We start from the raw sequence: 26,951 nt of genomic DNA, 5'->3' as shown, positions 1-26,951 counted from the left end.
AGAAGCTAGCCTTGTAAATTGTTTCCTTCTCATAAGGCAAAAAGACCAACCAGATAATAGGACTGACATTCTTTCTTAACAGCCTTCTTTCTCCCTCTGATATGAGAGTAGGTGTGGCTGCATCAGTAAACTATCAAAACAGTATGAATACAACTTGAAGGCTCTGGATCCTAAAATGTTCTGGAGTGCAGTCTTCAAGGGAATCTAGTGCAGCTCACTCTGTTTAGATGCTCAAGTGAGAAATAGAGTCATCAGCAGTCATCAACCCCTGGGCTCTGGTTCGCCTTCACTTTGTGCACTCCTGGTAGTGGACCTTGCACTGCACAAGGTCCCATTACTATCTAATTAAGGCCAATGGCTACTGCAGCCCAATAGGAAACAATGACCCTAACGGGAATAAAAAGAATCCCTGTAGCTTGTAGGAATAGGGTATGTATTTCTGAAATAAATTGGGAATACTCCAAAGCATTTTTGACAAGTCATCTAAAACTTCTATCTTCACTAAATGCCAGAATACAAAATGCTCTGCAGGTACATCAGGAGCACATGAGAACTATGTCGGATGTGTTATAAGGCACATTACAGCAGCTATTTTCTTCCCAAGAGTACTGGGAAACAACAATGTGGATATTTCTGAATTTTCTTAAAATAGTGGGACTATCTGTAAAGGTTCTCTGAGTCAGTAGGGTACAGAAGTCACATAACCTAATTTTCTATCGATATCTCAAGTATAGGAATACAAAAAGCAAAAAGGAGCATCAGTGTACAGCAAGTGAAGCTCAGCTTTTGCTAAATTATAAATGGTGGATCATTCTTCTGGAAAAAAGCATCCTTGTTTGTGAACATACAGAGATCTCCAGTGCTTAAACTCAAGACCATATCTAAGTACAGCTCTTGCAGTGAACTTGACCACAGAACACATGCAAAATGACACAATATGATAAGAAATCCTACAGGCATTGTCATCTGTTTTCTTAGAAAAGCTCAGTGCCGATGAAGCACATATTTTTCAGTGAGGTCAAGCCTTTCACCTAATTTTCAGTGAAGACGACTGTGGTACAAAAGGTCAAGTGATTTAGCCAAGGTGACCCAGTGAGTCTCTGCATCTCCTGGAATCAGGATTCAGGAACCTCCTGGCTCAACATTCTTTAGTTTAATCACCAGGCCGTGAATTCTGCACAATGTTCTTGCGCTCTCCTTTTCTAACAAGATTGCCATTTCCTTCCACAGCATGGACTGTTTTTCCAACTTGTGCAAGTACTTGGCTTGTAATTAAGAGCCACATAGTGATATCAGTCATAAATGGAAATCCTTTTGAAGTAACGAGAATTTTGTGTAACAAATGATGAACCTAAGCAATAATGATTAATGAAATTGTTGTTTTTTGGTTTTTTTTTTGTACAAAACAGCAGTGTTTTGAATTACACAAGCTTACAAAAAACATGCATAGAATGTAAAACTGGCTCTTCCCCTTTCCTCATATTTGAACTTTCCTTCCAATGTTCTTTTCCTTGACTGCTATCCATCATTTACCAAAGGAAAAAAAATCACTCTCTCTTTTAAATCTACAGCACTAATGCAGTTTTTAATATTTCTGGCTTAAAAGAATTCCTCAGGCTGAAAGAAACAATAGTCTGAAGTGTCGTTCCTCTTCAGAAGCATACATAAAAAAAGCCACAATCAGACATTCACACACCAGTCCCGTAGATTTTACACAAAACAAACGTCTATTGAAATGGCTTGTTATAACAGAGTTCTGTGGGAGATCACAGATACATAAGCCCAGACAGACAATTTGCAGACAAAATCTGTCCAGGCAAAGCAGATTAGGCAATTGGAAACCACTGTGTCCACATCGTCTCAACTGATCATTAAAAGATGTCATCTTGTAGGGCCATTCCACATTTGCTATTCTGTGTGCCACATATAAGTGAAAATTCTAATGAAGAAGTGGGATGTGGTGATTTCAATTTCATGCCTGTCCAACTCAGGGTAACTCACGAGGAGTATAATTTGCTGTAGCTCACAGTAAATGAATGAACTCCAGGAAAGTAGATAGTGCAAGAATGAATGCATTATATTGCCTGCTAGAGTAGTTCTGCTTGAAGTATTGTCTGTACAAAAACTACACGACCATATCAGTACTGTGTATTTGCCAAGAGGAAAAGCAATATGGGAGGCTGTGGGGTTCAGGCACTGCACACAGCCAAAGTGAACTTTTATTGATAACAACTGTTCTGAAATATTAGGCAAAACCCAGCTTCATTTTCAATTCCATTAGGGATACAGAGATCATGATAAATAATTCTACCTATTTCTCCTCATGTTATGATGTTTTGTGACCCACAGCAACTTTTCAAAACATAGTATTGTTTAATCCAATTCTTCATGAGGTTATGCATATACAAAGATCAGAACAACTCCTGAGAACCTCTGAAAACTGCTGCTGCTGTGTCCAAGTTGCTTCCTGAAGTCCCTGTTTGAAAATTTTGTTCTCAGCCCCCTCCCTTCTCTGTCAGGACAGCTTCACAGTTAGTAAGAAGGCAAAGATCCCTACTCTAGTCAGATTTAGAAGTACAGGGTAGAGAAAGAGAAGCTCAAGCATATTTAGAAAACAAGGATTCAATTTTTCTACATCACATAACTTTCCCCCTTCCATGTTTCCATTTTTCCACACAAAGGCCATTATAAAATGGCTCAGCTTCACTAAAAAGTGTTAGTTTTAAGCACCATGTGTGCTGCAGGTGGAAAAATTATGTACTGCATATAACATTATAAGCTAATCATACTTTTGTTGGGTAAGTCAAGAGTTTTTTTAGTCAAAATTTTAAGCAGTAAACCTTTGTACAGCTGATGTTTGCATTTTGAAACATCATGTAAATCTTCTGCCCTACTCTTCAGATTGTTCCTCTTTTCTCTTAACCAAAGGGAAGGACTTAAATCAAGTTCAAGCACTCTTGCTAGCAGATGTTTAAATAAAAACTTGAAAAAGGTTCAAAGAGAAGGAATCAAATAATATTCCTGATGTATGTCATCAGACTAGATTTGGATGACTCCAACTCCCTTTTCTTTTTTTTTGTTTTAAGAATGCAACTCTGCCTAATTATGATTACCTGGATATTTGCCTAAACTTTGTCTGTCATGAAAGAAACATAATATGAAAGTCAAATATCCTTCACCATTTTTTCATGTCCCTATGATATTCTATGCCCTTGGCAATGTATCCCCCTTGAAATGAAAGTCTACAAAAGATCTGTTTTTGACAAATCTGAAGCTTGCTGTTATCTGCTTTATCTTGACAGCCTTGAAATCAAAGGACTACATGTTCAGCAATGGCAAAGAAAAGATGACTGTGTATTTAATTACTTTGAGAGTATACAAAATGAACACGTGGTAAAACATGGAATTAGAGTTTTTTTGGCTCCCCTACATACATCAAAGTACTACTTAAATATCATACATGCTGTTCTTGGTTTCAGTTTCTCCTAGAGAAGGATCAGAGTCATGAAACTCTTTATAACAGTTACGTAGGTTAGCTATGGTAGACATAGCTCTTCTTCTACAGAGACCTACAACTCTAATGCATGCAGAGGTTCTGAAAAAACACTCTGAACCTACTCAGAATTCAGACTGATTGTATTTTGATGTATTTCAGTAAATGGTTTAATGAGGACTCCAGGAGTGATATCGCACTTTTGAAGTGGTCTCTTTGCATAAAATAATGCTCTTTAGTAAAGCACTACACTTTGCTGATAGCATTCATGTTATTTTCATTCTCTAGTGATGGTAGACGCCACACGATGATGGCAAGCTTAAGAAGATTTTCCTTTCCATATTATTTTCTAGTTTTAGTTTCTGTACTGTTCCTTGATTTTAGGTGTTCAGCTGTGTAATACAGATGGAGAAGTAGTTGGAATAACATCACACAATCACAAAAAATGAGGCTGAGAAGAGAGCTTGAAAAGTCATCTTGTCCATCTCTCTGCCATAAGGTAGGATCAGCATCCCCAAAGCCATAGGTGTTTGGCCAGCTGACTCTTGAGAGCCTCCAGTGATGGAAACTTCACAGCCTCCCCAGACAATTCATTCCTGTGCTGAACTGTCTTTATGGTTAGATGACTTTGGCTAATGCATAAAGGAAAGCTCCCCTGCTGCAATGCAAAGGCCATTACCCCTTGTGCTGTCCCAGGTAGATGCAGAGAATGATTTATTATGTACATTTCACAACAATTACTGAATATACTTGAAGACTGCTTTTATGCCTCCCTTTCAGTCTTTCTGGCTCTGAAGTCACATGTAAGAGATAAAGAAAATTAATGACCAGAGGTTTAATTAGTTCCATGTAGCAATTTTAAGCTATAATCTAAAAATAAAATACTTGGAAAGAACATCAGTAAACCATATTACTCAGGAGGATACAAGGAATAATAGCATGCCAGCATGATTACACAACAGAGAAATAGGAACTTTGCAAAAGGTCAAATGAACATTACCACTGAGCAAAAAGGCAGAGCTTTCTCTGTATCTGCTCTTAAAAAAATCTTAAAGATTGATGGAAAGAAATAAAGATACATATAATTTAAGTTATTAAACTCATGTAATTTTCACTGAGCTAAATTGGAGCTTTGCCTGCTTATAGACTGCAGGAAGGATGCTTTTGTATTTAAGGACTAGACTGAAACTCAAGAGTCAAGTTTAATTCTCATCTTTCCTTAAGACTTCCTTTTGATTCTGGGAAAGTCACCAAATCTCTCTATCACAATTGCCTACTGATAAAATGATCAGTAGCTCCACTTCTTTTCTCCTGAACTCTTCTTTCCTTTTGTAGATGATAAACCCTTCAGACTTGTGGTTTGTACTGAAACCTGCAAGACTCCAGCATGGGAGAGACTGAAGTCAACAGAACTTTTTGAAGGCTACTGCACCACAACATACAAAACCTGGCTACAAAATAAAGAATTGCGGCATATATGGGATCACCATGAGAGATGTTAAATATGACTTGACATTGACTGATTGTGTCTTTCAACCATGTTATATCAGACATCTTTGGGGAATGCACAGACTGGGTCACAATTTAGCATTGTAAAAGCAACAAAAACTCCAATCAAACAGGATGTCTCTGTGATGCAGAAAAATGCATAAAATAACAAAGCATCATTTTTTTTACAGTCCATAGGCTGATGATAACAAATAGTTGGAGAATATTTGTATGCTTTGCCTAAGCTAGTTCTGATACATCTCAAGGGCTATGGAGGCATACCCTGAAACTGTTGCTTAAAATCAGAAAAGACACCTCTATGCCACAACATCAAGCTGAACTCACAATTTGAGGCAATAGTACAGAAGACTGCTTTTTGGCAGCAAAGCTGCTACTGTCTTAACCAACAATAGCACATCCCCTGTGAAAAAATAACCATACTTGGATTTACCATTGGTGGTTGAATGCCTTGATAGGCTACAATTTAGAAGTTACATTTGTACTATTTACATCCTCTCTCTTTATTCTGATGCTGTATTGTCACTTTCAAAGCTAAAAGATATGCTTATCCATACTGTTTTTTGCTGTACTGTTTTCTGCACTTGACATCAGAAAAATTATTCTTGATTTTACTACACAAAACTAGGGCAAGATTCAGGTTCTACCTCACTGATCTTCATATACTGGTTTCCACAGCTTGCCATCTAACCAGTGCTATGAATTTGGCTGAATCTATTTCTTCCTGTGTTTCTGTTTACATCTCTTTAGAGATCATGCCTGTTGTTGCCTCATATTCATATCCTCCCCATCAAAAAACAGTGGTCAAAATATATCTACTTAATCTAAAAGGAATAAAACAAGCATCTAATACATAATGTGGTAGAAACCCTGGCAATTGAAGCAGTAGCCTACAATTTTCAGCAGGGTGTTTTTTGTCCTCCTCTGCTCATGTATCCAATTTGAACCCTTGGGTTGTGCATCATCCTGCTTTGTTGAGCTGCAGCTCCATTTTCTTTGGTTACATTCCAGAGAAAAAAACATGATCCTCCAAAATGCTCTTGGAATACTCAGAGAGGAAACAGAAGCATTCAGATCATCTTGAAGCCAAAGTAGGGACACAGTCTTTCTTCAGATCAAGTCTGTACTAATGATGCTGCATCTACTACAGATGCACACATGGAAGAGTTATTTAAAATCTGCAGACAGTAACTGCAGTATGCTTAGCAACTCACCTCATTCCTCCTATTGACAAAAAGGAGCAGCTTAGACTTTGAGCTGTAAGAACCTCTTTCTATCTTTCAGGGCATCTCCTATCCTGCAAAACAAACTCTGCTGAATAACTAAGCTGCTGTAAAATTAAAACTACACCTTGCCCACAGGACGGGGGGAACATTAAGATTTCTGGATTGAAGGAAGAAATCTGGTCTCCAAACAAAATAAAACAAAGTTTTCCCCAAAGTCCTTAACTAAAGGGTATCCATGCCACACTTTTATATTTCATCCTTTTTTGACCTTTAATTTAATCTAAGTATGCACTCAATTTTAGTTGTGTTTTCGTCTCAGCATCTCCCACTTTAGGCCACACACACAAAAGTCATTCTGTGATTTGACACTCTTCCTTCCTTAAAATCTTATGGCGAGAAGAAAAAAAAGTATATTATTTGAAACAACCTCAAACTAGAGTTATTTGGACTATTAGGATACTTGTTTAACCAACTGCTTCAAACCATTCCTTTTTTACACTGAAAATTATAGCTTTTATGGATTCCTGTAAGCTTCTAGGTATGAAAATGGATCTTTTTTAAAAAAGTGCTTCTAGATCACTAAAAATTATTCACTTGTGTTTACACTTCCTTTGAGTGGAATTCGAGGCAATATGTACTCCTCACCTGTATCTTAGCTAATCTATGTTCTCTCATTTTTAACGTATTTGCATCTATTTGTATCTATTGTTGATAGAATGGTAGTCAAGACACCTTGCCCACTGCCTCACACAACAGGAATATACCAACACTGGCATCTCAAGGAGGTCCTTCACCCAGATTCCAACCTCACCAATGCCCATAAACGATCAGCAGTAGATATCACTTCGGATAATAGAAGCATTTCCTCCAGCAGACTGGCCTTCGAATGGTAAATTAACTTTTCCACTCTTTTTGTCCCAGTTGTAGACCACATTTGTGATGGGTTATTAGCTTTATAGCATCCAGGTACAATGCCACTACACACATCTATTTTTAAGTTGCATTTGATATGTTGCTGCATGTTTCTCCAAATGCTCTAAACTAGTAATTTCAGATTGCTTTTTCTCTTATTAGAAAACTATTTTGTTTATTAAAATAGAAATTTTGGTCTGGGGACTCATTCTACCCTAATATATTTATACTTCCATTCAACACATGATCTCCGTTTATCCACAGCTGATCTCATTTCTTTGTGGCACTGTGAAAGCTGTAGGCTTAGGCTCACTAATGGTTGAATGATCTGGACATTAAGATGCCAGCTGATTTTTCATATTTGGTGACCTCCAGTTGCTGAGCCAGGTATATATCAGGCATGGAACTCTTAGGCTCTACCTGCTAGTTACTTGAAAATTGAACTACTGCAATGATACTCCCAAAGCAAACTTTACTTTGGTTTGGCAAGAGGCACAAGGCAATTCAGAAACTGGCTCCCTCTGAAAGTTCTCCTTTCCTTGTTATTTCCTTCCAAGAATATTAGGGAAAAAAAAAAAGAAAGAAAGAAAAAAGAATGTTCTCCCTTTTTAAATTGCTGCTCACTCACCAAAGCGAATAGCCTTCATACTGAATGTATTTCTAGTGAACACAGGTCATGAAATATTAGAAAGTTAAAAATAGCCAAGAAAGCAGCAGTCTCCTTCAAGGAATATATCATGCCAGATGTAATGTCCCAGAATACAAACTTTCTTCTGTCACTAATTCTGTTTCAGATCTTTCTGAATTGTGTGAGTAACACTCCTACCTGAAATTGCTGTCCACTAAAACAGAGATTAAAGCAAACAGTTTTTTTGAAAAAAGCATTACCACCTGAATACTATTTCACTTATCTCTGGATTCACGTTAGTACTCCATTTTGCCATAAAATTTTAAAGCTCTTAGAAAAAGATTTTGTTCCTTTCCACAAAAGCCTTCTCTGCAGGCAATACATTGTCCCATGTATAGCTTCATAACAATAGAGCATGCAAGCAGTTCAAAAAGGTGAGTTATTTCCATGCAGTATACACTAAATGTGTGTGAATTATAATAGATAAGCCAACCACCTTCTCAGGAGGGACATGTATTGACGTTTTTAGACAGTAGCAGCAGCCTTTGAATTTTCACTTCGACTGCTGCTTAAAAACGACACTGTCGGAAAGGAAACACCTACTGTGCACGTTCACTTGCCTTCTGATCCCTTATTAGTTAACCCTGAAGTGCATATGTATACAGCCTTAATCCCCAAGTGAGTATCTGGACCAAGGGAAATCTGGAATTAATTGCAAAGTATTTTGGTTACTAATGCAGCTGTTACAAGTGTTTGATTTGGCAAGCGAACAGAAAAGGCACTGCATACCAATTTCGTGAGCCACTGTAAAAGCTGCATGGAGGCCGTCATCTTCAATCACTGCACAGCTGCGCTCAGGAGAGCATATGGTCCCAACGTCTGCCATTCCCAGAGTATCACATGAATGATGCCCACATAAATCCTGTCCAGGAAGGAAAAAAAAATCATTAAAATAAATTTTTACACCCATAAGTAACAACAGGCTAAAGCCACCAGCCTTTCGCAAACAGCAGAACCTGGATTGAAACAGTCATATAAGCTTTCATCTAAAGATGCCAATGCAGTTTAAAAGCATGATTATTCAATCCAAACCCTGCTAAAGACACTGGGAAAATTTTCACTGAGTTAAATGGGTTTGGATATTATCTATAATTAATTAGTATTATTTATATGTCTGCAGTACATGCAGATATCCAAAGTTGCATTGAAATAAGTGCACAAAACACATGCCATAGAAACGTTTCTTCACTGAAATAAGAATAGAAGAGACAATCTATTTACTAAAGATTTAAAAAAATTGCAGAGAGAAAGTATCTCATTCCTAAGTTTCTTGAACTATAGATTGCCTTTCTTTTCAAAAGGCAAATCTTAGACTTGCACCTAAAGAAATCAGATGATTGTTATATATTAAACCTCATGTGACACCCACCAAGTAGTACGATGATTAATAATGTATCACCCAACACACCAAGTATTTAAGTACTTCTCAAAGGTTGCTTAAGGAGTCAAGGACAGAACAGAGTGCAAAATCCCCTTGATTCCTAGTTCAAATATTACAAAAAACTAGGTCACATGCCAATTTTCTATTTGTAGATATGGAGTGTCTCCAGAATCCATTCACTATGTTTTTTTTCAATTCCAGGATACTTCTACTACCACTACTACTACTAATTACAAAAAAAAAAAAAAAAAAAAAGGAAGCTTTGGTCAGACATATTGGGTTTTTTTTGGTTGAGAAAGAAAAGTTGGTACCGTGCCACTTGGGACACTCCTGTGGTTGACTGAAAACACTATTTTCAAGGCAGTATTATCAATTGCTACTATCAAAATGATCTGAGTTGTTTTTTTTTTTTCTTTCATTTCATTCCTTCATCCCTTCTTCCCTTCAGATCTCCATTATAAAGAACTTAAATGTTTCATAATTAATCCATCTACAGATACCCTGTATGAGGCTCCAGGTCAACAATATTCACTGATTATAGTAGTTTCAAATTCAGGCAAATTTCAAAATGCACAGTAATCAAGTCAGAGCTCGCTCCAAACCCATTATGTCCTATCTGGATATCCAATTAGATCCCCACATTTCTCCAAGTTATGGGAAGACACAGAATAAGGATGTATGCTTTCAAGTATTTTAAAAGAAATACAATTTTCTTAAGTTTGACTTGGTCAAATGTTATCATTTGCAGCGTTTCTAGACCAAAGCTGGAAGAGGTCCTAAGCAAGGTGTCAATGGTTTACAGGCCAGTTCAGCCTGGTTCTGTGACAAATGGGGTGAGGAAGCCATGGACCCATGCCCTGGGAAAGGGGAGAGTGGAAAAAAGGGAAAAGGGTAAGGATATGGGCCTAAAAACAAAATAGTGGCAATGACATGAGGAGGAAAAGTATTTTACTAAATAAGTTATTTGAATGTAAAATAATACAGTATAATACAATATAATTGGAATTGAAGCTAATAAGCCAAATAAAGTGAGAGAGAATATCTGAAACCAAAGGCATCACATTAATGCTGAAGGCGAGAATGCGAGGGAACCTCCACTGCTGAGATGACCAGCAAAAGAGGAATTCTCAGGACTTGCGTGCAATTTTATCTTTCCCTATGCAAAAGTCCTCTGGAGTGGTAGTAGTTCTCTTCTGAGAGCCAGGTACCCAGAAATTCAGCAGTTTGCAGAACTGGAGCAGTAACTCCTTAACTCCAAGCACCTTACATGATGTTATGATGTGGATATGATAGCAAAATCATAAAACCATGACACAAAGTCATATTACTATAGTGTTTATGATATGCATATTCAGAAAGGAAGATGCAATACTTAAATTCCTATTACTTTTCTTGGGTTCATTTTCATTTCCCTTTTTATGCACCATTTCTGAGTATGGCCCTTTCAACCAAAGGGTACTTTTTACACAGGGTAGTTTTAAGTGGTCAAAACTCAGAAACATGCATGAGTATAGTACAGGTATAAATACCTTTTAATGGTGATATAATTGGTCTAAATAGAGGACTGTAAGCTGTACAGGAAGTAAGATACCTTTATGCTTGTTTAATTTTAACTGGATCCATGCAAGCAGTTGAACTGAAATTCTTATGCAAATACAGAAAAGCACATAAATGAGACAGAAAGTTGCTCAATCAAGGAGGTCTGAACTACTTTCACGTTGATAGTGTCAAGAATGGTATAAAATACACTAATAGAGACCTTGTATCTACATGTAGATTCTGTGTCATTTGGTCCTCTCTCATGCCTGTGGTGTTTTTATCACTTAGATACTTCCAATAAGTACTCCTCCCAGTATGGTACAATTATATCAGCACCCATATGCCTCACACATAATGTTTACATGCATGATTTATTTTCTTTTGCATACAAGAAGAAGCTAAATTATGCTATGTTATATAGTTATGGCTATGGAGCTATAACAGCAGACCCAACCAGATCTCAAAATTATTGTTCAGATTTGACAATGCAACTATAATTAAAATAATACAGTCTTTCCAAACAGGCAAACTCATAAACTTCCTTAGAGCTGATGGGATCTCTGGATTTTGGAAGATTATAACAAGGATGATAATAGTAAGTATCCGTTCCGACTTTTGGCTGGTTAGTAATACCATCCTAAAAAATTCCAAAGCTATGCATTATGCCACCATCATTAATCATCAGAAAATAGCTATGCACATATGCAAGCACTAAAGGAAACAGCAATGTTTGATTACTTTTCATACGTTACATATTACTGACATTACACCACATTACATGCCCCAGTTTTCCTGTGAATTCCAGTCACTTCATCAAGTTGTTGTTCCTCCATTACCATAATTTCCAAGAGTATGACACATATCCAAACATCTCAACATCTTACTAGTAGCCTTCAAGCTTATTTGCATAACAGCTGTCTAGACATAACAAAGCAGGCTCTATGCTTTCTTTAGGAATAACTGAACTTTGGGTCAGATAGACTTTATTACTTAATGGTCACCCCTAAGCTTCCTGCTTATTAACTAGCTCCTCCAGCACCCCACAGGCAGTGGGTAAAGAGCTGTCCCCAAACAGAGGTACAGTGGTGGTGTGGGATCAGAGATCCCCATAAGGAAGAAGAGAGAAGAGAAAATGTACTGTGGACAGAAAGCAGTGAACTGATACAATACAACTGCATTTCCAGCAGCCAGCTAAGTGACCACATCTGGAATTGCCTCCCCAGCAGACTGAGCAAGATGGCATGGAGAGTCCTGTTGCCAGCTACTGAATTCCAGCTAGGCAGCAGTGGAGCAGAGTTGTAAATGGTTTTGGGACAGGAAATATTTTCTGGTATTAGCTTATTTGCGTGAAGTTGTTATTCAGAGAATCACAGAGGAGTATTAACAGTTACTAGAGGGATGTCTACAGATTGCTCATCTGCTACTAGAGCAGCATGTGCACTGACTAAGCTCTGAACAGAGAACATGCACAGAGCCTTCTGGTTTTCACTGCAGAGCTCAGTCCTCAGTGACTGCATGAGAATGACTTTTTCAAGCTAGACTGGACACTGTCCATAACCAGGCAGATTACTCAGAACTATCATGTCCTCAACTCTCTCTTATTCTTAATTTCTCTTACCCATGTATGATTTACAATATTTCTACTCACAGCAGCCCATATTATATATTACACACACAACTGAAGCATACCAAGTGGCATCTCTGAGATAAATATTCTGAAAATTTTGCTATCAGATGTTTTCCTCCTTAATCCATCATTTCCTAGTAAATGGTCTTCCTCCACAGCACGACTTTCAGTGATGTTACAAAGACCACATCTGTCGACACTTTCACTCTTTTACATCTTTATGGCAAATTTTCTTTTGACTTACAGTTTCTCTAGACATGTTGGGCATGGATGATTTGTTAACAGCATCAGTATCCACATTTTCAGTTTTCCTAAGCAGTTTTGGAAGGCCGTCACAGACTCTTTTGAAGTGACGTTTCTGGGAGTACATTAAAAGTTCTTATTTCCTTAGAAAATTGTATTTTCTTAAAAAACAGGCCTTGATGTAAGATGCAATTAACAAAAATCTGCTTGGGTCCCCTTAATTTTTCAAACTTTTAAAGTTTGAAAAACTTTAGGAAGTCACATGATACTTAAAATCAGTTTCCAACAACTATTTTGCTGTGGCGTGTAGCTTCCATTTTAAAAAGTCAGTCACTTATTCAGACGTGTACACTCATTTAATTGCCTCTAACCAGCAGCAGAAACTTCTAAGAATATGTGTTTCTTGATATTTCTGATGAAAGAATGCAGGGTCTGGCCTTTGATCTAGATTACAGTAGTTTCAAAATGGAAGAATGAACAGAAAATGAGTTTGCTACAGAGGAGACAATAGATGTTAAGCCTAAGCTCTGGCAAAGAAACAACAGGAAAAATGAGCTGTACATCATAAGACCAGTAGTTCATTAGACAGCTTATTAAAGGCCAAGTTTTCCTGGCATTCGTAAGTATATCAAGAGCAGCTGGCTGTTTGCCAGACATACGTAGCATTGTAATGAATGAAGATAACTGCAGTGGCTTCCTGCTGAAGTTATTAATTTATTTTACCTGAAAATCTTTGATTTGTGCGGTAAGGTTAAAAATGAGAATAAACTGTTAAGTGAAACCTGATAGCAGACCAGAGCCTATGGACTGGATCCAAGTATTTAAGTGCCAATGTGGACTGTTTGATGGAATGTAAATGCAGAAGGACAAAACCGATCTGTGTCCCCTGGTCTTTGAGTTATCTATCCTGCCCGGGGCTTGTAGTTTGTGACCTGACAGACCCCAAAGTAAACAGTTTTACAGCCCTGAGCAGCTTAGAATTTAGCTTACACTAAAGCTCAGACACTTAGTGTTTCTCAATCTTTGTCCCTGTGGGAACTCAAGCATACACATGTTCTCAGATCAGATCTAAGAGACACCAACAAGACTGAACTTTCTATTGGACGTGGTTGCACATCACCATAATTTAAATCACAGCTGACAGTTTTCACATCACTGTGTTTGTTTGCATGTTTTTTTTTTGGTTTCATTACAATGGTCCAGCAAAGCCTTTGACCAAAAGATTCAATTTCAAATTTCCATGAAGGATCAGGATATTTAGAAGCGTGTTTCTTAAGAGACTGCCCTACGTGCCAGACTACAGTCTACAAACGAAGGTATGCATGTGGCTGTGTGTGAAGGGAGTTGGGCTCCTCCTGTTGCCGCCCATGTGCCAAAGGTTTCCATAGCCCAGACTGCACTTAGTGCTTACAGCACCTGGTGAAGGGATTTCATTTTTGGTTGCTGTTCCTCAGTCTGCTTCTGTTATTTTACATTTAACAGCCTTTCAGTAAATTACGGAAACACTCTTCTGTATGCTTTGGGAACACAGGCTTTCTTGCTCTAAGCAGAGCACTCCAGTCAGCAGCTTCAGGTCATGATTTCTCTCCTTCTCACCACATGTATCTTGAATTACTTGCTAAACAGTGACATAGCTTTGGTCAGAGAGGTGGAAAGTTTCCTTAACACCTGGAAAAGCTTATAACCTACTGGTTAAGGACCTCTCCTGGGAGGTGGGTGATGTAGGCCTAAAATCCCTCAAGCAGAGGAAGGAATTAAACATGACTTTCCAACTTCCTTCACAAGTGTTCTCACTGCAGGTCTGTAAAAGGAGGGTGGAGTTGCAACATACTCAGGACCCACAAATCCATCCTTCCGCACTCAACCTCAACGCTGGAATGTGTGTGGAAGTTTATTAACATCACAAAAACACAGGACAGAACATTTGGAGAAAATGTTAATACAAAGGAGACAGAAAGACTAAGGCTCAACCAAACAGAAAGGATTACCAGTATCACCCAAAGAGTGTGTGATGTCTGGAGGATAAAAGGAGCTCAAGATTGGAACTGACATACCTCAAAAGGTGTACTGGAAATAAGGAGTAACTGAAGAAAAAAGTAATGAGGGAATGGTCTATTTTACCTTTCAGCTGATATTATGACAGTTAAAAAGAGAGTGTACATGCCAAAAATGGTGCAAAAGGGGGAAGCCTGCTATGGAAAGTCCTGCTCCTGAAAAACTGCTAGGTCTTGCTGATGTGAATGTCCAGGTAAGGGCATTGGAACAGGGCTTAGTCATTACTGTAAAAGAAAGAAGGACTTCAGCTAGACCCACTGAGATACTGCTTCACTCTACCCAACGTATTTTGAGAGAAAAAAATGAAGTCTGGTTAACTTTTGGGAGAAAATGGAGTGGTGATACCTGCCTCTTTTACCAAACCAAAGTAGCTCAACCTAAAAATTCATGTCACATTCCTTTCAGGTTACCGTGTTAAAGCCAGAGATGAGTCAGGGGTATTTGAATCTGAAGCACAGCGAAGTGTCTTTCTGAATTCTAGGTAAGGAGAAATTCAAGAAGTTTCAATGTTTTGATGATATCCTGTCAGAACCTCCTCACAAGAGGGATTACTTAGACATGCTCTTACTCCCCCCTTGTATGACACAAGGAACCTAGGCATCTGTCATCCCAGGACACTCCACAGTGAAGCATTAGTAACAGTCTAAATTGGATTTAAGCCATTGTGATCTGAATGGACAAAATAAAAAAAAACTTGTACTTCTAAAATATACACAGAAAATGCAGCGGCAGTATGTAAAACATAGATTATTTAAAAACAACAGCAATAACAAAAGCACATAAAGCACTCTGCATGGGGAGTGGAAGGGCAAACAAAATATCAGTTATGGAAAAGGTGATTGGTGAACAGGGAAAGATGTTTGATTTAATTTGCCTATCTTCGATATCTTTTGCATGGGAACTCTGCATAGCCTCTGTAGATTAGCATGAATCATACTACTCCTCCCACTCAACTTTATTTTCCCCTGGGACATTAACTAAATATATTAGATTTGCAACAAAAATAGTTAAAAACCTACAGAACTGGTAGACATATCACATCACAACTTCTTCAAAGTAATAATAATAAACATTAATGAAATCTATTTTATGGACAATTGTTATGGTGATCTGCTTTACATATTAAGAATTGTGAGGAGATGATTATATACATATATATATATATATATATATACACATATATATATATATTTATATACAAAGAACTAGAGCCAAAGAAAGCATGTGCTCCACTCAATGAAAAAAACATATATTGAGTTGAGGTAATCCAAAGCTTTCTGTTAAATTTCAACAGCACTGTCAGACTGACAGTTAAACTAAATCACATACATAAGATCCATGTAATTACTGTGTGGAAAGAAGCAGGACGGTGGCCTTTGGCTTCAGTGTGAACTTCTTGTTAGAGTCAGGCTTGCTGGTACTACTGTGGATGACGCTAGCAAGCACTTAAGGAAGTACTTGTTCTTGGTCCCTACATCTAGTGTGAGAAGTATCTTCTTTTATTTTTTATTTTTTAATTTTCACATGATTCAGAGTAGGAGGAAAGGGAAAGGAAGAGAACTGGATTTTGTCCAAATGCGCTCAACAGTTCACTTGAAATTTAACTAAGGGTCACTAATGAAATAGATTGGATGCATTCTCGAGGATAATTACAGAGCAGGCAAGATCTCAGCAGAGAACAATCTGAGTTCAAGTACAGTTTGCAAGTCACAACTAATATGTTTTTGTGCTGTGATAAATAACCTGGCACGTATTTGTTGCATTGATAGAAACCTAAAGACTAAAGATAACCTGCTTCCAGCTTCAGAGAACTGTTAACGAGATGAACATTTGAAGGAGATGAAATTTGCTGCTGGCTTCACTGACATGGAGAACAAAGTGTGTTGATATCTGGGGGATCGGGGCTCATAAGTTCTTCCTTCCCACCACACAGCCACACCTGTACTGCCACGCAGAGACTGGGGTCTCACCTGGCCACCAGATGATCAAGTCCTCGCATCTCCACTCTGAAGGATGCTCTGAAGATGCATGTGACCTAAGGATTTACAGCTGCTGTCAGGGACTCAACCACAAAGCAGTCTGACAGCAGGGGAGCCATGTTCTCTTTTGGCGGTCAAGGCCAAACTGCTTTAACAAGAACTCTCATGACATTTATTGTGGTTTAACCCAGCAGGCGGCTCAGCACCACACAGCTGTTTGTTCACTCCTGGCCTTCTCAATGGGATGAGGGAGAGAATTGGGAAAAAAAAGTGAATCTTATGGATAGAGATAAAACTGCTAATTAAGACAGAAAAAAAGGAAAAGGATAATAGTAATGACTATATATATATATATATATATATATATATATATATGAATGTATATAAGAGGGGATGCACAAGCAATTGCTCATCACCCCTTGACTGATGCCAAGCTAGCCCCTCACACAGCAAAAAGGAGAGAAACTTCAACTCCTACCCTCTTCCGAACTCCTTCTGCATGATGTTCTATGGTATGGAATATCTCTTTGGCCAGTTTAATTCAGCTGTCCCAATTCTGTTCCCTCCCAGCTCCTCTGGCCCTTCACTGTGAACGGCCTTGGCTCTGTAGGACACTGCTCAGCAGTAGTTATAAACATCAGAGTGTTATCAACACTGTTTCTCTCCTAGGACCAAAACATCATACCAGGCAATCTGAAGAAAACAAGTATGTCCTAGCTGAAACTGAGATACTTTCCTATTACATCTTGGTACTGATAAGTCAGACCCCTCTCATACTTCATAAAGGCCATACTGAGTCACAGCAACAGATTGGTATCACCAGGAAAACCAGACATGGGGAATTGAAAATAACTGCTATGGAACCCAACTGAGTTTCTGCAATATTTAGTGATAATTTTTGTTTTCACTGATGTTTATAGGTTTAACAGCAATAAGACATGTTACCGTAGCTTTTCTGGTAGTTACATCTGGGATTCATTGTAGCTAAGGGACAGAGTTACACTGCCCTTGCCACTGCTGATAGCAAAACAGAGCACTAGGAGTTTTATCATTACCACCCGTATCACCCAAAATGGAACTCGAGTACATATTTATTTACTATTTATTAAGCTCTGCAGCACAATTGCTTTGAAGCAACTGCCAAATTAAATATATACTATGCCCAAAGGTGAACTGATGTTTTAACAGTAACCATCAGTAAACCTCCTTCTAAAAATCTCCTTGCATGGGAGATATTTCCAGAATGAATGATGATGATAGTAGTTTAGACCTCTCATACTAACTTAAAGAGAGAGAGGCCAGCATCCTTAGTCTATCAATGGTTATTAATTTATCTTGCAACAAGTAATGACAATAGAAGAGGAAGAAGCAGTGGTGCTGAACTGTGAGCAAGCATCTTTTCATGTCAGAACAACATCCGAGTCAGTGTCACTCCAGAATAAAGATAATTATTACTTTAGAGCCTCGTATGGCAACAGGCACACGTAACTGAGATTCTAGCTCCACGTAAACAGTTACATGCAGCTGAGGACATGTGTTCGGCTGACAAACGATGTGCAAATATTATTCTGTTGACGCAGAGACACAAAGTTTGAGGTGGCCTCAGTTAGTAAACAAAGATGGAAAATGTACCTCACACATTCACTCCATGCCTCAAAAACAAGCCATTTAGCGGAAGACATCTGGATGTTCAAAAATTAGCATGACGGTATTCAGAGCCCATCAAAACAGGCAGCCATGGCTCGGCGTCTCGTAGCTAAGCAACGTGCTTCATACGTTCAAAACATAGTTGTAAAAGTGAGATCCTCCTGCCAACTGCTGCCACTCTCATTGAAAAGCTAAACTGGAAAAAATCTTGCTGAAGCTCAAAGTGGGGCTGTTTTCTGCAGGAAACATCTCCACTCCTTTTTCATTCTTTAACCCTTTTTTGGTGTGTGTGTTTACATTCCAAGATGAGCAAATAGATTCATGTTGACATTTTGACTGTAAGCATATAAAAATTGTGTGGATTCCCTGCAAAGAACATCATAAACACATGTGGCAAGAAACTCCGGTCTCGTCCTTACTGAACCCAATCCCAACATACAATGCCAAACAATGTGCCTGTGCACACAGCCAGTCATCAGAACAGATTATGTTAGTCTGAATTCCTCTGCTGCATGCACTACATGTAAACCAGGAAAACTGAGGCCCGTGCCTTTCTTTTGCAGAGTGCTTACATCCCTAAGTAACAATGAAAACACTATTTGCACCTTAAGAGTGGAAGGAGACTTGGGGAACGGTGACACTTAGTTGATGCGCTACATCCATCTGAAAGCAGTAACCCTGCCCATGGAAGATGTGTTACTTGGAAGTAATTCAAAGTGGGTTACTGATTAGCACTTTTGTTCTGGCAGGAGGGCATCCCTGCAAAAATCATGGATAGTCATCTGTAAAGCAAGTGCACTTGAAAGCCACATCCTATCCTACCTTAGTCCAAAGAAGTTAAATCATTAAGCTAGGACTTACAGCCTGCCACCATAAGAGTTTCTGAACCACAGTAAATCCCAAAGAAATAAATGGGAATTCTGGCAAAGACACACACCCTCTAGTGAAAGAGTGATGGATTCTGGCCCAAGCTTAACCAACTAAGCCATAGGAAAGGATGTTTGTAGCAAAAAGCAAGAACAGTATGACCCACCCTAGGTAGCCTGCTTTCGTTTAGATTGTAATGATAAAAAAACGAAAGCTTGCAAATTGGAATGATGGGTTTTAAACTGCTAAAAAAGGCTCCAGTTACACAAGGGACGCCTGACCGACACAGAACCTAATGTTTCAACTATTTACAGCTATAAAAGCAAGCCAGGCACTTTTTTTTCCCCTCTTCTGGAGCAACTCCTTCCACAAACCATCCAAAGCATCCTTTTTGGCAGGCTCTGGAGATGTAGAAAAGCAGGAGTACTCGAACCAACGGAAAGTCATGCCGTTATTTTTTTCATACTTGAGGAAGAAAAAATTAAAAAAGAAAACACCAAACCCAGACCGCTGAGGGCAGAGCCTTACAGAAGAACTTTGCTGCATAAACTCTACCACATGTCTACTACAGCAATGTCCCTTAACGACCTCTGGCGATGCAATTAATTAGTGAGCAGGCAGGGAGTGAGGTGCAGCTCCGTGTGGCTCAGGCTGGTGGGTTCTGACCCACGGCTGGTTGGGACACTCATGTCTCACTGCAGAGCAGGACACTGCATCCCCTCGTCACCAGCCCAGCTCACTCCACTTCTGCAGCTCTGTTTGCCTGTGGTTTCCATTCGCGCCCTACCCTTGAACCACAGAGCAGTGGCCAGATTTCAGAGCAGTAGAGCTGGCCTGTCGTGCTGGAAATAGCCCGTCAACCCCCTCACTGAGGAAGTCTCATGTGCTTTTATGGTGTCCTGCATGGTTTTGCTAGCAGCTGAGCAGGTTAACTGGGAGACCTACATGGGCTGGAGAATGGTCAGCTTGTGGAAAAAATCTCTCCCTGAGAGGGGTTGTATATGATAAGCTCAGTGGGAGAGGACACAATGTGACCTCCCAAAGGGGTACAAGGCAGATCTGGCAAACCACCACCACTCTGCCCCAGCAGCAGTCCTAGCATCATGCCGAAATGGACAGACTCGTAGGGAAGGGGACACACACCAACAAGCACATGACATGTTGGGTTTCCAGCCCTGCTTCCCCACCCCAGCAGTTGCACATCTGGGTGCTGGTCCCCGGGCCACAGCACAACCCAACCGCAGGGCCCAGGACATGGGCAGGCAGCAGCCACCAAGCCAAGCATGTGCTGGACAGCGGCCGTGTCTCCACTGCCCCGCGAGGAGCCACACGGGTCTCCGGGCTCCAGTTGATACCTACCTCGCGGGTGAAGAGTATGGCGGCATCGTAGTGCTCATCGTGGTCGTCGTCGAGGCGGTTGTGCTGGTGCTGCCACTTGCAGAAGTTCTTGAGGGTGGTGGCGGCGTTGCGGTTGACCTCCAGCCCCTTCTCCTTCTCGCCCAGGACCACCACCTTCACCACGGCCAGCCGCACGTGGTTCTCCAGGCTGGCGTGCGCGTAGAGCCGCGAGGCGATGGAGGCCAAGGTGAGCAGGTAGTGCTGCAGCCCCTTCCCGTACTTGCGTGCCATGGACGCGTCGGCCACCAGCAGCAGCTCCACCTGCCGGGCCCGCGACACCGAGCGACGCCTCCTCCGCTTCCGCCGCCCGCTCTCAGTCGCCGCCGCCGTGCCGGCAGGACCGCGGGTCTCGCAGCTGGGGCGGGCCGGCAGCGTCTCGAAGCTGAAGCTCTCCCTGCGAAAGACGTGCGGGGCGCGGGCCGGGCCCTCGCCGTAGATCCGCGGGCCGCCCTCCTCCTCGTCCTCATCCTCATCCTCCCCGCCGCGCCGCGCCGGCCTCACGGTGTAGCGGGCGCGCCCGACGGCGAAGAAGCCGTCGAGGCCGCCGCAGAGGTTGAAGACGGCCAAGGAGCGCGGGCTGCCGTCCACAGTGCCGCGGTAGTAGCAGCGCGGCGGCCCGCCGTTCCGCGGCGCTCCCAGCGCCTCGTCGCGCTCCAGGTCGAGGAGGAAGCGGCGGCCGCCGGCGTAGAGCACGAAGCCCGCCCTGCCGCCCCCCGCGTAGGTCGGGTCGAGGCGCCGCACGACGCCGATGGCCCCGCGGGGCGGCCCCGGGGGAGGGCCGGGCCGGGGCGGCGGCGGAGTCGGGGCGGCCCCGGGGGGCGGCGGCGGAGCTCCGGCGGCGGCAGGTGGAGGCGGATGGGCCGGGGCGAGGGGCAGGAGGGCGGCCAGCAGCAGGGAGAGCGGCGCGGGGAGCATGCCCCCGGCAGCAGGGATGAGCGGCGGTGATGGTCGCGGCGGGGAGGGGAGCGGGGGGGGGAAAGGAGCCGGGCGGCGGAGGGCAGAGGGGAAGGAGAGAAGGGAGAAGGGAGGGGGGAAGAAAAGACGAAGGAGAAGAAAGTTCTGCCTCCCGAGCGCGAGTCAAGTGTGAGCGGGAGAGGGAAGGATGTCAACAAAAGCCGCTCGCGTGTGAACTTTGTGTTTCTCTGCAGGGAAGAGCCAGGAGCACATGGAAGGAGAGAGAGAGCCGAAAATCCCAAATTCCCGCTGCTGGGGAGGCGCGGAGGTGGGGGGAGAGAGGGGAAGGAGGAGAGAGGCTCGGAGCCGACGTGCAGAGAAGTTTGAGCGCTTCCCGCTCCTCTTGCACTTCTCTGCTGGAGTCAGCGGCTCATCCCCATCAGCGGCAGCATCGGGACGAGGGCAGCTCTGCTGCGGCTCCGCTCTCCCCGGCTCCGGCGGCTCCTTCCTTCCTTTGCCCACTTCGGTTTGGAAGAGAGGGAGGAGAAGGGGAGAGGAGAAATTCAGGCTCCAAACACCGCTTCGATCGTCTCCGGTGAGATGATGGTTAAAAAGAGAAAGAAAAAAAAAAAAAGGAAAAAAAAAAAGCCGAAGAAACGGAAAACGTCCCGGATTTTGGTGCGAGCCCTCTCCTCCCCTTCTCCTTTCTGTTGTTGTTGTTGTTATCCCCACTCTGCCGATGTGAACAAGAGGAGAAGGGAGAGAAATGTGAAGATGAGAGGAGGTGGAACAATGAATTTATAGCGGAATGCCATCCTGCAATGGCAATTTCAACAATTCGTCACTGCAGGCTGCCTCTTAAAGGGAGAGCTTCAAAACCACCACTCCCACACTTCCTTCTCATTTAATCAGACAGAGAAACTTGAGGGGCGGGGGGAGGAGAAAGGAGAGAGAGGGAGCGAGGGAGAGGGAGGCAGGAGGGAGGAAGCCGGGGAGGGGAGAGACCGGCAGAAAGTGTTTGTGTCTGAAAAACACCGCGTTTCCTTTGGATCACTTAAAGCCGCAGAGCCGCACGGTGTGTAATACTTCGCGAGCGATCACCTCTCGTCCTGCCAAGTTTCCCCCTCCGCTGCAGCCCTGGCTGGGGGCGGAGGGGCTCGGAGAGGTGGGAGCGTCCCGCAGTTCTCCAGGGGAACCCCGGCCCCTCGCTACCCCGAGCTGCCCGAGGGCTTTGCACCCGCCCTGGGGCAGCAGCGGAGGCACCGGGCTTCCTCCCTTTGTCCCCGCGGCCCGCAGAGCCCAGCCTGTCATTAAGGGCCGGCAAGCTGTCATCTCGCTGCGGCGGGCTGCCATTACCCCGAGCCCCCGAGGAGGAGGAGGAGGGAGGGTGGGGAAGAGTTAGTGCTCCCTTTGACCTTACGAGTGACTTCAGATGCTCAGCTCACCCCCCCGCTGACCGACACGCGCACCCACGCGCTCGATCCCCTCTCCATCCTTCCCCATCCCCTCGCCCGACGGGGACACCACAAAGGGCAGACGTCTGGGTGCACTTTGTCATCGGCTCTTTCCACGCTGAGACTGCCCGCAGGCAGAGGGGACAGCACAGAAATCCTGCAGAAATCCCCGTTGTTTCCTTTCCGCGTGCCTCTGAGTCCCGCGGAGACGGGGTGACCGGAGCAGGTGCTCTCTGGCTGCGGGACGCACAGAGAGATGCGGCTTCCCCTCCTCCCAGCCGCTAATCAGCACCGCAGCCCTCCGCGGGACACACAACGCGCACCGGCACCGCGCTGAATGGGACAGCGGCTGCGCTCAGAGTCCAACGCGCTTCGGCAAAGAACGGGTTAACTCACACCACGGGCGCTTCACAAATTAATATTCCCGGGTAAATTACACATTAACATACGCCCGATCTGTAATTAGATCACCCTGAGGTTATGCTTATGAAATATTTAACGCACCGAAGGTTTGCAGGTGTTCTTTATTCTTCGGTTTTTTGGTTTTTTTTTCTTCTTCTTCTCTTCTTTCCCCTTTTTTTCCGGAAACGGGGAGACGTGCAAACAAAAGTTCATTGCTCAGACTCACGGTGCTTGTTTTTCTGCACTTCAGCTTTTTACCATCACCAAAAATTCTTCACTAGAGTCGGTGAATTCCAAAATTCAGTCGTATATTTGGGAGGTCACTTGATGTTTTTTGGGCATCGATCCAGAACTCTTCAACATTTTTCAAATTTAAATATTTTTCTCGGTTATTTTAAAGTGGTTATAACATTTGAAAAGGGAGAGGAAGTGAGAAGAGTAAGGTGTGTTTTGATGAAAAGAAGAACCTGTAATTCATCTCTCACTTTTTTCACGGATGGCTTTTACTTTTCATTTGAGCCTCATGGATATCTCTTCAGCAACAGCAATATTTTTATTGACTTCAATGAGACTTGATCAAGCCCTGGGTTCACATATATGTTTGCGTCCAAACTCCCAAATGCCTTTGGGAGTTGTGCTAAGGATGAGATCTAGGATAAGGAATGTAGTTTGGATAGCAACCTCAGAAACTCATTAAAAATGCGTTAGTTTGTCCATGAATAGGCATAAAGCACACAAGAGGCCAGTGTAATGTTCTCTTCTGCTATAGCGTAATTCCAAATGTCCAGCTAGATAGCCTAGGAAAAAGAAAATTGCTTAGAATGGTCAGTGGTAATTGAATGGTGCACCTCACTGCTTGCCTGTTGTCTTGTCCTTGATTTCCCAAATGAGACAAAAAAAAAAAAAAAAAAAAGCTGGCTAAACATCCACAGTGCTGTGTTTCACTAAGCAAGGATCTAGGCTTTCCAGGAAGATGCAAATTAACCTGTGCCGATCACCCCATGGATTATGAAGTCTTTCCTGTATAGATGTCAAATGGATGTAGTAACTCATTAGTGCAAGAGTGGAAAGTTAGGTCAATCATGCCTCATCTAACAAGAGGAAACCTCTTCTAGTTTGAGAATCTTGAAGGATAAATCACTTAAACAAGTTGTCTTCTTTTTCCTCCCAAGTTTGCCCTCTTAGACCCTTTTTACAGTCACAGCATTCCCTTTAAACAAGAAAGCCTGTTAGCATGTCCCAAGTAGTGGATGGCACTAAATCCTTGTCAAACAGTTCTGACCTGGAAATCACAAATCTGACCTTTCCCAACTGAGAGACAGAGAGTCACAAATCCTCAATTATCTTAAAGACACAACACGAGTTTTGTGCTCTCTGGACCAAATTCAATCCTGATGTAAAAAGATGCAGTCCCCTTGAGTCTCCAGACCTGCATGCTGCTCACATTAAGTCTGCAGTTCAGCCCTTGGTTTTGTCCATGAGACTTAACTCTTAATTAAGCTTAACTCTTACTCCTGGAGAACTAATTCCTCTTCAGGATTTGTTGTTTGAGTGTTAGGAATTCCTGATGTTTCTATATAATTGCACAGGAGATGAATTGCTTTGGGATATCTAGTTTTTTTCTTTCTATAATAGTGTAGGAAGACTGAATCAAACCCAAGAAATCCACCATTATATTCTAAAATAGCACCAAGAACACAGCATTGAATGAGCTTGTGATCAACACAAGCCAAAGGGTGGGAACTGGACGCAGACTTTGGCAAATTCCTGACTTTGAATCTACCTGTTGCAACATGCTTCCTAACATGGGGCAGCTTGGTCTCTGCTGAGAATAGAAAGGCTTTGTTTATGGGACATTTTCAGTCCCATTCAGCAGGCTCAAGCTCACTTGCAAGAGGAAGCTGTTCAAATCTTTGTCTTCCACAAAACTATCAGTGATATTTTTTACCATCTTTCAGATCCACCACGTTACCTTGGTCTTGTCAGGATTTTTAGCACTCCAGACATTATGATTATAATGTTCAAGTCTATTCGTTTTAGAGATTTCCTATGGTGATGCATTAAAACCACTGAATACATTTATTTCTCAACTGCTCATTGTTAAATTAAATACTCATTATAAATCATTTTGCAAAGAACATTTAAAAATGAATACTTTTGGTTAGTTTTCTGGAGAAGTCTAGATATGCCAGTGTTTGGGCTAAGCTGTACAGCCTTTGACTCCCACTCCAGAAAAACAGCATAGTGAACACTGTCCCTTACTTTGGACTGTGTGTATTTATGTGGCTTAAATGCTCTTGGAAACCCATTTAGGATGGAGATCTCCTGGTAGCTGTTTTGACTGAGTCTATCTCTTGCTTTTTGACACTGATGTGTGTTTGTGGTTGATAAGTGAGCCAACATCACCGTTACTGGTGTATCCTTCCCACCAGTCTTACCAAATGAATCAGGAATTGAGTGATTCTGGAAACTGAGCTAACTTCATATTTCTCATTCTGGATGTGGCAGTGGCAAAGGCAGTAGTGAGAATCTTCCTCTTGGCTGCACATTTTCTCATTTTCAGGGCTGTCATTTCCTCTAAACAGATTATCTTTTCTATGGAGTTCAGTTCCGAACTTTTGGAGACCCTAAATTATTTATTTAAGCATCAAATAATGCATACCTCAGAAAACCCAAACAATTAAGAAGTATTTTCTTAATAAAAATACATAGTGAAGACAGACTGGGAGGAGTACAGCTGATCACTGAGAGCAGCTGTGTGGAGAAGGACTTGAGGGTTCTGGTGGATGAAAAGCTTGACAGAAGCCAGCAGTATGTTCTTGCAGTCAGGAAGGCCAACTGTATCCTGGGCTGTGTCACAAGAGCAGTGGCCAGTAGAGCAAAGGAGGTCCACTCTCTGCCCTAGTCCCATGGGACCCCACCTGGACTACTGCATTTAGCTCTGGGGCTCCCAGCACAGCAAAGATGTGGAATTGTTGGAGTGGGTCCAAAGGAGGGCATGAAGATGATCAGAGGTTTGAAGCAGCTCTCCTATGAAGATAGGCTGAGGGAACTGGGCTTATTCAGACTGAAGAAGAGAAGACTCAGGGGAGACCTCACTGCAGACTTCCAGTACTTGAGGAGAGCTTACACGCAGGGGAGGGACCAACTTTATACAATTATATAATACAATGGAGAATGACTTTAAACTAAAAGGGAAATTTAGATTAGATGTTAGGAAAAAATATTTTTTCAGAGTGCAGTGAGGTGCTGGCACAGGATGCCTGGAGAAGCTGTGGTGCTCCAACCCTGGAGGCACTCAAGGCCAGGTTGGATGAGGCCCCGGGCAGCCTGAGCTGGTGGGGAGCTGTGTGGGCTTTGAGCTCCCTTCCAACTCAGACCATTCTGTGATTCTGTGATTCTCTAATTTTACGATTCTATGGAAAGACAGAGACTGGTATTCTCAGGTGTGCTCCTGAGTGGCAGTATCCAGATCATACCTTCATGTCCTTGACAAGTCATGACTACTTATGACCACCAACTGTGGTTGCTTTAACTGGTCAGTTTTACAGAAAAATGTCTTTAATTACAATAAAATAATGAGCCTAAAGTAGTTGTGCTTATTAAAAATGTCTTATTTATTTATTTATTTGGGTGTGAA

The 26,951-nt window shown here is 42.1% G+C and overlaps 2 protein-coding genes across 2 annotated transcripts in view; one reads left to right on the top strand and one right to left on the bottom strand.

Moving 5' to 3' along the window:
- The window catches only part of ADAMTS5 (ADAM metallopeptidase with thrombospondin type 1 motif 5), a 44,093-nt gene extending 22,585 nt beyond the window's left edge, over positions 1–21,508 (bottom strand). Inside the window, exons 1-2 of the mRNA XM_065741820.1 lie at positions 20,523–21,508; positions 8,555–8,687 (exon numbers count right to left, since the gene is read on the bottom strand). Of these exons, the coding sequence (XP_065597892.1) occupies positions 8,555–8,687; positions 20,523–21,476 (1,087 nt within the window). The 5' untranslated portion in view covers positions 21,477–21,508. The remainder of the gene's footprint in view (positions 1–8,554; positions 8,688–20,522) is intronic.
- LOC136051410 (uncharacterized) lies at positions 20,322–23,252 on the top strand. The gene is made up of 2 exons (XM_065740854.1): positions 20,322–20,748; positions 21,710–23,252. Exons 1-2 carry the CDS (start codon positions 20,322–20,324, stop codon positions 22,057–22,059), a joined length of 777 nt encoding a protein of 258 aa, XP_065596926.1. The 3' UTR covers positions 22,060–23,252.
- The last annotated feature ends 3,699 nt before the right edge of the window (positions 23,253–26,951 follow it).

Source organism: Cyrtonyx montezumae, unplaced genomic scaffold (assembly GCF_038088225.1).
Source record: "Cyrtonyx montezumae isolate F1298 unplaced genomic scaffold, pur_monq_1.0 scaffold_3, whole genome shotgun sequence".
NCBI lineage: Eukaryota > Metazoa > Chordata > Aves > Galliformes > Odontophoridae > Cyrtonyx > Cyrtonyx montezumae.
This window is presented reverse-complemented; position numbering and strand designations above follow the sequence as displayed.

Excerpts from the sequence above, each read along its gene's own strand:
- LOC136051410 (XM_065740854.1), top strand. The coding sequence starts at position 20,322 with ATGTTGGGTTTCCAGCCCTGCTTCCCCACCCCAGCAGTTGCACATCTG. Across the intron at positions 20,749-21,709 it reads GCGAGGCGATGGAGGCCAAG|GGAAGAGCCAGGAGCACATG; the intron begins GTGAGCAGGTAG and ends GTTTCTCTGCAG.